General features: G+C 37.5%; 1 protein-coding gene across 4 annotated transcripts in view; it reads right to left on the bottom strand.

Annotated features, from left to right (window-relative positions):
- Positions 1-12,180, bottom strand: part of RO60 (Ro60, Y RNA binding protein) — a 31,923-nt gene that overhangs the window by 4,647 nt on the left and 15,096 nt on the right. For 3 of the 4 annotated variants that reach the window (XM_070746332.1, XM_070746331.1, XM_070746334.1), the window contains 5 exons: positions 11,746-11,883; positions 11,188-11,304; positions 9,862-9,975; positions 7,976-8,122; positions 6,114-7,299 (listed from right to left, as the gene is read on the bottom strand). In XM_070746332.1, the coding sequence (XP_070602433.1) occupies positions 7,147-7,299; positions 7,976-8,122; positions 9,862-9,975; positions 11,188-11,304; positions 11,746-11,883 (669 nt within the window). In that variant the 3' untranslated portion in view covers positions 6,114-7,146. Of the gene's footprint in view, positions 1-6,113; positions 7,300-7,975; positions 8,123-9,861; positions 9,976-11,187; positions 11,305-11,745; positions 11,884-12,180 lie in introns of those variants that run through there. The other variant, XM_070746333.1, reaches the window with a different exon arrangement.

Here is a 12,180-nt window from a genome sequence, read left to right as displayed (position 1 = left end):
TTGTATGGCACTGTAGAAATCCTTTTAGATATTTAATAAATAAATATCTTTAATAAAGATAATTTACAGAAAGATCAATATAGCTACAAGTTCTTTAAAATCCATGATTTTAATAGAGCAGCTGTTAATCAACTGCTACTTCTGTAAAGGACAGAAGAATAACTACAGATCAGCATTTCCAAAGCAACCTCCTCCTCTCTAACTATACCAAGAATTGATCGTTAGTCTGACAATATTATTCTAGGGCTTTTAAAAAATTGTAGCTACCTAAAATAGGCATTCTGCTTTTACCAAATTACATCCAAATACTGCATGAAAGGACTTGCATAAAAACAAATCTCCCTTCTATCCACTCCAGTATCTGTTCCAAAATGCCCCACTTCTCCAGTGCAAATTTGCTGCTGACAGGAAAACTGAAGTCGTTGGGGGAAGTTTAACCCTGCTGCTCTGTTCAAAACCACTATACACTTGTACTGTTTACGAGTCTGTGTGACTCACACCGAAAATTATTTATTTTAAGTGCTTATATTTGGTCAATTTGAAAGCTTCTTTCCCTTGGAAACTAGGTTGAACATTTCTGCACACAATGAAATGAAAATTGAAATAAAAAATAATGCTTATTGGTTTATTTTGCTCATAAAAGCCCTCTCCCCTTTTTTGTGAATTTTTTTTCAATTTATAGATAGTTTTGCCTGCAAACAACATACAATTTTACTAACATTTCTGAACATAATGATATGAAAAATGAACTGAAAAAATGATGCTTATTTGTTTATTTTGCTCATAAAAGGGCAGTCCCTCCCCCATTTTTTCAAGCATGTCACTTTATAAATTTTTCTAGGCCCCTAATTCCAAATATTTTCAATAACTTTGGCATTGAATTACCAGTTTGAACATTTCTGAACATAATGAAATGAAAATTGAACTGAAAGCATTGATGCTTATTTCTTTATTTTGCACATAAAAGTCCCCCCCGCTGTGTTCAATTATTTCAATTTATATAAAAATTATGCTGTTAATTTCAAAATTACATATTTTTTTTTAGTAAAATGGATTTCTTTCATAAAATTAGTTGTCTGGCTATCATGTGCTTGCTTTTCAAAAGGATATTCCCAATATTTCTAGCCAAATCTATATAAAAAGTGAAATTAATGGCACACAGCAAGGCCGAGAGGGGGTGGCCCTTTTGTGACCAAAATAAACAAATAAGCATCATTTTTTTCAGTTCATTTATATTTTCCTTATGATCAGGAATGTTCAATTTAGTATATCAAAAATTTTGGGGGGAAATTCGTTAGAGATTTGTAGCCTAAAAGAATATAAACTGACACGAAATGCTCAAAAAATGGGGGGTGGCCTTTTTGATCAAAATAAAAATATAAGCATCAATTTGTTCAGTTCAATTTTCATATCATTATGTTCAGAAATGTTCAAACTAGTTTCCCAGGGGAAAAATATTTCAAAAAGACCAAATTTAAGTACCTAAAAAAAATTGTTTTGGTCTGGGTCGTATACAACCAGAAACAGACTCAACGTGAGTTTTTTTTGCCCAGAAAGAAGTTACACCCCCCCCAAAAAAATATTTTTATGATGATCAGCCATGTTAAATTGAATAAATGAATGCCTAAACTATTAAAAATATTTCGGATTTGGAGCCTAAAAAAAAATTAAAGTGAAAATGGTTGCAAGCAATTGTTGGGGGGGAGGGGGCTTATTTCTGATTTTAAAAAAACAATAAGCATCATTTTTTTCTGTTCATTTATTTTTTTTCTTATACTCAGGAATGTTCAAACTAGTAATCTCACACCAAATTTAGTAAAATTGTACACGTTTTGCAGGCTAAACTATCTATAAATTGAAAACAAATTCACAAAAAAAGTGGGCGGACGGGCCTTTATGAACAAAATAAACCAATAAGCATTATTTTTTTATTTCAATTTTCATTTCATTGTGTGCAGAAATGTTCAACCTAGTTTACAAGGGAAAGAAGTTTTTAAATTGACCAAATACAAGCACTTAAAATAAAGAATTTTCGGTGTGAGTCACACAGACTCATAAACAGCACAAGTGTGACTTTTTTTGCCCAGCAAAAACTAATCCCCCCCCAAAAAAAATATCATAGAGAGAACCCCTGAAATTATGAAAAGTCATGAAATTTCAAGTTTCAGAAATGCAGGGAAATTTTTTTACAGGGTCTCAAACTTCGATTTCGTGTTGCACAGACTCGAACAGAACAGCAGGGTTAATCAACAAGTCTTCCAAGCAAGCAAATATTACAAGCCTATATCATCACTTTTATTTAGTATCAGATTCTATAACTTGCAGTGCAAAATTTTGCCTAGTATACATAATCTGGGTTATTCTTTTGACACTTTTCATTGAGCATCAGGAGCTTTCCGTCACGTCACCTGATGTGTTATGTTTCTATCATATCCCATCCAAGTTGGGGGAAACTAAGTAAAAGCAATTTCTCTAACCCTTTTTTATCTAAAAAATGGTATACATTATGTCTGGAATTATGAACAAATGTGAACAGCTACCATAAGGAGTAGATAAGTATCACAATCTTGATTACCAACTGTTTACAAGATTATCAATTTGAATTCATTAAGAGGATTTGGTTACAGAATGTATGTTATTACAAATGTACACTCTGTGTACATTAGCCAAAGGTGGAGAAATGGTTATTTCCAGATGTTACTAAATTATAAATCTGGCTAACAATGAGGGAGGCCAGGAAGTGCACTTTAACAGAATAAAGAGGAGAAAAGATTATCCATTCAATACTAATATTTTTCTCAATTTTCTAAGTGAATGAATGGTGTTTTTTCAAAGGTAAAGGATATGTTCATCGTCAGAATACCCCATTAAGCCTGGCAAATTTGTTTGCAAGCACAATATGCTCAATGAAAATGCAAATGTAGCTATTAAGTCTTCTGTGATTTGGCTAGTTGAACTTGGTTTATTTTCATCTTCATCAGTTTGCCAATCTTACATTACAGTTAACATTGCTATATTTTTTTCTCCTGATTTTCCAACTACTGTATATCATATTCTATGTCATATAGAATTGCAGCAAAGGAGAACTGCCCATACCAGTAATGGGTTCCTACCGCTACTCGCATACATGGAGGCAAAAAACCTCACCAAAACATGTGCGCATGTGCATCCCCGTGCGAGATTTTGCTACCTGCAGAGCTGCACATAGGCGTAACGGTATGAACCCACTACTGGCCCAAACCAAGAAGGGTGATTTTGTACCAAGCTGGAAATTGATGCATCAAGCTAAGAAGCCTTAAATACTGTATAGGAAACTGTTTCACACTATTGCTCATATGACACAGAAAGGTTTCCTGATCTGTAGGGGGTTTGGTTTAAGGTCTGTAATACAGTGATCCCTCGAGTATCGTGAGGGTTATGTTCCAAGACCCCTCGCGATACTCGATTTTTCGCGATATAGTGGTGCGGAAGTAAAAACACCATCTGCGCATGCGCGCCCTTTTTCCATGGCCGCGCATGCGCAGATGGTGGAGTTTGCGTGGGCGGCGGGGAAGACCCAGGGAAGGTTTCTTCGGCAGCCCAGCAGCTGATCTGCTCGGCAGCGCGGCAGCAGCGAGGAGCCGAAGATCGGGGTTTCCCCGCCGCCCACGTAAAGGGGAAACCCCGATCTTCGGCTCCTCGCTGCTGCCGCGCTGCCGAGCAGATCAGCTGCTGGGCGGCCGAAGAAACGTTCCCTGGGTCTTCCCCGCCGCGCACGCAAAGGGGAAACCCCGATCTTCGGCTCCTCGCTGCTGCCCGCCTGCCGCTCGCCCGCCGCTCGAGAGCAAGAGATAGAGAGAGAGAAGGAAAGAAAGAGATGAGAGAGGGAGGAAGAGAGTGTGAGAGAGGAAGAAGCAAGAGAGAGAAAGAGAGAGAGAAAGAAAGATGAGAAAGGAAGGAAGAGAGTGACGTCATCAGGTGGGAAAAACCGCAGTATAGCAAAAAAAATGCGGACGTATTTTTAATTTATTATTTTTTGAAAAATCGCGATATAGCGTTTCGCGAAGATCGAGATCGCGAAAATCGAGGGATCACTGTATAGGAAGAAAAGGAACAGCAACACAGTTGTGAAGTCTTCTATATAAGATGCCTCTTTCTTGCTCAGCACATCAATTTACTAGCTTATAATTCTTCTGTTCAATTAAAAGAGAAGGTATTTTTTTCATGAACTTATTTTCTAGGACAAAGAGGGACAATTTGGAGTTCAGCAACATTTGGAGTGGCACAACTCCCAGCAGGCCCAACTGGAATGCCAAGTTTAGATCAGGAACAGGTTATTTCCTTACCAAAGGAACTGTGGGAACCGCTAAAATTATGCAGCTGGTCTTAATCTTGATTTGCCTACTCACAATCATGGTCCTTGCATTAAGACGCAAAGGACACAACAAAGAATGAATGTCATTAAATTACATGCTTTAGGAACATATAATCCCTGTGTAAACCAGCCTGATGGTAAGGCAGGAATAAAAGTATTTTAGGCCTGTTTGTAAGGCCCATTCATTGAGCATAGAATTTGAGCAAGAAAGCTCTATGTTGACCAATTTTTCACGTGCAGTCTATATAAATTAAAACAGCATATAATCAGCTGTGTTGCTCTCACAGCAACTCTACATTTACCGTATTTTTCAGTGTATAAAATGCACCTTTTTACTTCAAAAAAGTGCGCCAAAAACTGGGTACGTCTTATACACCAAATGTTGTTGAGGCCACTTGGTAACCCTTGTCAGGAGACCGGCGGCTCGGCCCTGGGAATGCCCCCGAAGGTGGGAGTTTGGAGTGGGGGCTGATGGAGCTGAGCCCCCTCCTGCAGGACGATCAGCACTGCACCATGGGCCTCCTCTGCTGGCTGGATGCACTGAGCAGCACCCAGCAGCAAATTGTTGCATTCCAGACGGCTGCTGGGGCCTCCAGGTGGCAGGAGCAAGGGGGCATGCCCCTGAGTTAGATGGTGCTGGTGGAGACAGTGTCGGCGGCTTCCCTTCAAAGAGCAGCAGCGCCAGGAACGTCACGTCCACACCCCAGGCCACTGCCACTGTCTCCGCCGGAACCAAGGGCACACACCCCTTGTTCCTGTCACCCAGAGGCCCCGGCAACTGGAATGCGATGCTTTGCTGCTGGCTGCGGAGCGGAGCCTCCGGGAGCTGTTCGCAAGAATTCTCCTCGGCGCATCCAGCTGACAGAGGAGGCCCGCAGTGCAACGCTGATCGTCCCGCGGGAGGGTGCTCGGCTCATCAGCCCCCACTCCAATCTCCCGTCTTCAGGGGCATCCCGAGGGCCAAGCCACCGGCCTCCTGCCAATGGCTGCCGGGTGGCCCTGGCAACATTCCTCAGCTGCAGAGAGCCGGGCAAGGCGTCCCCTCAGTGCATCTTGGGGGTCAAAACCCAGCCAGCGAGAGATCGCAGCACAGAGTGCAGGAGAGGAGGCGATCCTGCTCGGCCATCTGTAAAACCCGGAAGTGGTGTAGTTCTACATGAAACTGGAGGAAAAGCTAAGAAGAGGGAAAGGGGGGGGTGAGAGGGGGAGAGAATGTGAGAGAAAAGAAGAGAAAAATTAGAAACTGATGGAGGGAAAGAACGACGGAGAGAAAGAACAAACAAATGAGAGAGCGAAGGGGAGAGAAGGAAAAAGAGAGGGAAGAGAAAAACAGAAATGAAAGGGAGAGAGTGAGAGAGAAATATTATTATTATTATTATTATTATTATTATTATTATTATTATTATTATTATTATTATTAATTAGGTTTGTATGCTGCCCCTCTCCGTAGACTCTCCGTAGATTGAGAGAGAGAGAATGAGGGAGGGATGAGAGAAGGGGAGGGAAAAAAAGAAAAGGGAAAGAAAGAGGGAGGGAGGGAGGGAAAGAAAAGAAGGAAGGAAGGGAGGGAAGAAGGAAGGGAGACATTTCCCACAGAAAACACCAGTAGCCACAAACCCACCCCCTCATGGCTGGAGAGGTTACTATTACTATTTAATACTAGTACCATTTGGTTCAGAATACTTTTTTCCTTGTTTTCCTCCTCTAAAATCTATGTGCGTCTTATATACCGGTGTGTCTTATACACCGAAAAATACAGTAAGTAGATAGCATTGATTTATTGTATAGCTGTTGTACAAGTAACATGTGAATATGGTTAGCTTTATCAATAATCCCTATACTTGCTTCTTTTTGCCTTTTTTTTCTTTTTACTTCAAGAGATAAGATAAATCACATTTTCTATAAAGAACATCAGAAAATACTCTTTATTTTCTGATATTCTGATTCTGTAAAATATAAACTTGCTTAAGAAACCTTCTATTACCCACTGTCAGGAGATAAAATAGAGATCAGTGTTTCTCAAATTTGGCAATATGCTGGTTGGATGATTCTAATTGAAGTCTACACATCCTAAAATTATCAAATTTGAGAAACATTGAGTTAGACCATAATATGCACAAAAATTATGGTTTTTGCAAGACCTTTAAAAAAAAGAATTTAGAAGGCTAAAGTATAACCTTTATATTAATATTCCTGGGAATAATCTGTTGTTTCCATATTTCCCAATGTGGCTTAATACAAAATCTCTGCTAAAAACAAGAAGAGCATCACGTTTCCAGTGGTAAATGTTCCATAAAGTAATAGAAAGTAATGAGCAATGATCAAAGTAATATAACCTGTAGTGCATACATGGCTCATTTGACCCAGATAGTAGAATAAGTTTTTCCAATCAAACAGTTGTTAACCTGAAGTAGTGTAAAAACATGAAGCCTTGTCTCCTTCTTTGATTTCCTGGGATTAACATAATAAATTCATTCTAGGAAAATAAAATATTCAGTAATGGAACACATTGTCATAGTTAAACCAATATAAAAAAATTAAAAGCATTCACTGTATTCCTTGTTTAGTTCTAAAAACCAATAGAAAACCTAGAATTATGTGCAGCAGATATAAACAGTATGTTCAGAAAGTAGAGTTTGCCCCTGTTTTTATATCTCTTTTAAAATGCTAATGCTCCAATAGAAATATGAAACTTATCCTTGAATTAATAGAGTCTTGTTAATGCAATTGATAGCTCTCCCAGTCAATTCTTTAGGAAGTTAGTAGCTTTAGAAAACTGAGTGCTCACAGGTTTAGATCAAATCCAAAATGAAGTTTTGAATGACAATGGGTGTGCCTGTATCAAAACCACAAATATCCAGCATCCCTCTGTCATCTGGGTCTGCAACAGTAAAGCCACTAGATGTCATTCCACAAACAATTAACTTGGCTGGAATACCCATTTTCTATAAACAGATAAGAGAGAGAGAAATACTTTTTTTTCAGATTATACTTGCAAAACAACAAATTATTTATAAAAGCAAAGTCTTTACAGATTTTATTACTGAAGCGCACAATCCATATTCTTGTTATCTTCCAGGGAAGTCTTACTTTTTCTCAGTATTTTGCCAAGATTTTTGAACCCAAACTATCACAACTGCAGGGAGACCTGAATGAGGCAAATGGGGGAAATATACTGGCTTTTCTTGAAAATATGCTTTCTCTCTTATCCGTGGTAGTCCTGTTTTAGTACTGCACATTCTTGCTGCTTTGTCCTTAAATACTTTTTTTGCATCCCATAACAAATATGGTTACACTTGTGGATCATTTATGTGAGCCCATTATACTTCTAGATCAGATCATTGTAGTGTAGATAGCTAGAAAACTACAAGCAGTAATAATATAACACTAATATAAACAGGAGTAAACTAGCATGCACTGAACAAAATATTAAAGAAATAACTCTATGTATTTATATTTTATTCTACATTAGGATTTTAATTATATTGTTTGCCCAAAACCATTTCAGAAAATGGTTCTCTGTTACAACATAGATCATCAGAATGCTGGCAGTTACCTTAAGAAGGAAAATCTTTATAAAGATTTTATTTTCTTATTTTGCATTATTTAAAAAATACTTACCTCTCTATACTGTCTCAAAGCTGTGGCAGGGTGAATATCTCCAGCAAAGGTCTCACTTTCCATGAAGATAATAAAAACATCAACCGCTACACTTGTCTTTTGGGCCCAGAGCAATGGAGAAGAACAATTGGTGGAACTTCTTGGAATCTATAAGCAAAAAAAATATTAAGATCCAACAAGCCAGCAAAATTTTTAATTAATTTAAAAAAGCTTTTTAACTTAGTAATGTTTCTGCCTAGAAACTAGCAAATGGAATGTGAATTGAAGTTTACATTTAAGATTGTAAACTGTGCTGATATACAGTATATGTTACGAGCAATGTGTGAAAAACTGGCATTTTAGGGAATCTCTAAAAGAGTGATGTCTTTAGACAAAGTATGAAATGTCTATTATTTTAATATGCTATACACTTTCTCTAGACATTGGATATATTATCTCAGCATTATAAATGGCCTATCTACCTACTTACTTACCTACCTTCCTTATTCCTTCCTCCCTCCCTCCCTCTTGTTGTTTCCTTCCTGTCTCCCTTCCTGGTAAAAGCTAATATGTCACTACTGTTGAGTGGGGAAGGGCATAAGAGAGTGGCCAGAAGCTGTCAAGAAATGTTGAAAGTGATGATCAAATAGTCTTAACAGCATGGTGGCAGCAGCACTGAAATAGCTACAACTTTCCCAAATTTATTACCCTCAGAGTAAAAATGTTTTAATTTAACTCATTTGAGGTACCTTAGTTGAAAATTGTTTTGCCCTATGTTGTATCACTTCACTATAGTTTTTCAATATAGTGAATGATGCTTTTCCTGGGAAATGATCAAATGCCATTCAAATGCTTTTCCCATTGACCCAATATGTCTTGTGATTTGCAACAGCAGTACAGTTTCAGATAGAGAGACCTACACTTCTTGCCCATTGATTCTGTCCTCTGGAGATGCCAAACTGACAGGCGAATAAAGGTACATAGCGAAGCAGCATTATCGACAACCCATGCAAGCTACAGAATTGCTGTTCACAGAGAAAATTTCTTTGGCCCGAAGACTAATTTAGTGGCAACCTTTTTCATTTCTTACACATGCACAATAAATCCACAGGCTCATATATCTAAACAGATACATGCTATATGTATGATTATATGGCTAGGATGGGCAAAGTTTATAGAAGGCTGAATGACATGAAATGGAGATTAGCTTGCCCAGCGATATTTCCATGTCCATTCAGATTCCTTGTTTTCTTTTTTTTTAAAGTTATTACTAAGAAATCTTTCATAAATCCAGTGCTGATTTCCATCCACTTCTGCATCTATCCTTAATACCTTAATCTTACCATTAAAGTTCTTCAATGATTTTGCCCTAATCTCTTGTGTTATATTTCCTTTTATAAACCACTACACTATTTTGATAATGAATTTGATCACAAAACCAATCTCATCACTTCCAAAGGAAAGTGTATTCATTATATCCACTGCCCCAAACAAATTTACATGCTGTTCTATTAAGCCAACTCATTGAACGTTTTTACTCAACCCCCGTAACTCATTAGGTAACATAATAATGCTTTCAAATTATATAGTAACATGCTTCAAGTAATATCATAGTATATCCATACATTCTTCACATCTCTTATGAGTTATCTCAAATTTTTCATTTTTCTTTCTAATGAAGTTTAGGTACTTAATTACCCAGGCCAATGTGTGCTTTCCTTTTTATTAGGGTGTTAATATTATCATGTGCTACATGCAAGTAATAAGAGTGTCACTTGAAAATAAAATGCTTCCATGAAAAAGTATTACATGTTTAAGACTTATTAAAATACTACTTTTCATGATAAATACATTAAGATAACTATTGTCATATAAAACTATGGGGTGATTTTAAGAATGTTAGATACCTTAGACATTTTCTGTAATACTTGTGGTAAAGTCATATCCTCAGTCACAGGACAAGGAACTATATCATGAGAAAAAGCAACAATGTGGGAATCTTTTTCAGTGCGTGTCACAACCTGGTAAAAACCAAATGACCAAAGGTAAAGACAGAATGTTATTTTCCTGTTTCTTGGACTAAAAAGCATTTCTGTAGTTTAAGCTTTCTGTGGTTTTCAAATGTGAAATAGCTGTTTCCACAGTTTTTTTCCTATTCTAATTCATCCCCCTTCTAACTCTCCACCCTGTCCTAGTCCAGTGGTGGTGAATCTTTTTCTCCTCGGGTGCCGAAAGAGCGTGAGCATGCACTATTGCACATGCACGAGTGCCCACACCCATAATTCAATGCCTGGGAAGCATGAAAACAACTTCTCCCCTCCCCCCCCCCCCCGGGAGGCTGGAAATTGCCTGTTTTCCAACTTCTGATAGGCCCAATAGGCTCATGTTTTGCCCTACCCAGGCTCCAAAGGCTTCCCTGGAGCTGGGGGAGGGTAAAAATGTCCTTCCCCATTCCCTCTGGAGGCTCTCTGGAAGCCAAAAACGCCTTCCCAGAGTCTCTGTGCGAGCCAAAAAACACATGCACATTGAAACTGAGCTAGGGCAATAGCTCATGTGCCAGCAGATATGACTCTGCATGCCACTTGTGGCACCGATGCCATAGATTCACCATCACTATCCCAGTCTTTTCTCCAAGACTTTCTTAAGGTTTTTTTTTTAATTTTCTTTGGATACAAGTACTGAAAATCAAATTACCAAATCTTGCACAATGGTTTCTTCTTGGCACAAACGGGATTTATTATCTTGGCCAAACAGTTACCTTAGTATGGCAGGCATTAATCACTATAAAAATGCTTTATTACCTGCTCTAACTTGAGCAACAGGAAAATTGTGTATTATAGGCAAGTGGCAAGACTTGGTAGTAAGGCATGGAATGAATAAAAGGCTATTAATGTGTGACCAATTACTGTCCAGCAATTAAGTCACTCAAATTGTAAACACAGAGAGATATTTGAGAGCCATCAGAGGAAATATATCTTTGTATACTTTTGGAAAATGTTGACCATTTAATCCAAAAATAAAAAGGATAAATAAAACAGAAGGTTGATTTATATTTGAAGAAATAAGTAGAACAGGAATTAATACCTACAGTATGTAGATTTTACATAGGTAGATTTCATGAGGCAGATATCCTGGGTTTTACCAAATTACAATCTATTCAATTTTGGAAAACAATGGCATCATATCCCAAAGTTTGAGCCCAAAAAATATTATAAAAATGAGACATTTCTTACCATGCACATTATTGCAGCAATGGTACTAGCATTCAGCACACTACCAAAAACCTTTTGCAACATAGAATCACTAACATCAACTGCAACTAAGATACGCTTCCCCATTGGTTCTAATGCCTAAGAAAGAGACAATAAGGGGAAAGAAGTCAGAACAAATGTTTTTAAAGGTGTTTTTTTAATTGCATGACTTTTCACAGTTGTGAGTGCTTTTAGAAGCAACAATATTAATGAAAGAAATATTAGTTGATGACAAAAATAATATAATATAGGTATATGAGAAGAGGGTACCAAACCAACACTACCATTGCCACCTTTCCCTGAATGTACATTATAGTGGAGGCAACTAAGCACAGCATAAATCTCCATGCATCTTAAGTGAGGAAAAAAGGAAGACTATACCCTAAATTGTTATGGACTGCTCAGCAGAATACTAAAAATCAAAATTCCTAGGAACATTCCTGCTTTTAGTCTTTATTGCCAAAATCAGAAATTCCCCATATTGTTTAAATGCTTCAGACTTATACTGAAAGTAATTAAATAAATATTCATAACCATTACCTTGAAGGACTTGTAAAATGAAGTATTTAGAGCCTCCAAGATGTCTTTCTCTGGTTGCCAGCGCAGTTTTCCCCGATAACCACGCTCTCCTTTATAGTTTTCTAATGCAACCAAAATATGGAATGGGTGTATTTGGGCCTAGAGTTTTGGAAAACAGACTCAAAAGGTTAATTTCTCCTTCCAGCCATAATTTCTGTTAATCAAGTATGCTATAAAATCAATGATCCTGGAATAGAAAATGGCATTTATGTATTCTGAATAAAGACTGCAATACAACTTTTTAACATGTTTTCAGAGTATTATTGCTAGAAATAACTGTTATAGTAGATTTTTGCCCCTTCATCTAAATGAGATTTAAAAAGTACTTTTTTTATTATTAATTCAATTGCTTATTTTGTTGGTTTAGAGAAATTCAAATTTATATGGTGACTTCAC

Source organism: Erythrolamprus reginae, chromosome 3 (genome assembly GCF_031021105.1).
Source record: "Erythrolamprus reginae isolate rEryReg1 chromosome 3, rEryReg1.hap1, whole genome shotgun sequence".
NCBI lineage: Eukaryota > Metazoa > Chordata > Lepidosauria > Squamata > Dipsadidae > Erythrolamprus > Erythrolamprus reginae.
Note: the sequence above shows the minus strand (reverse complement) of the source record. Positions and strands in the feature narration are given on the sequence as shown.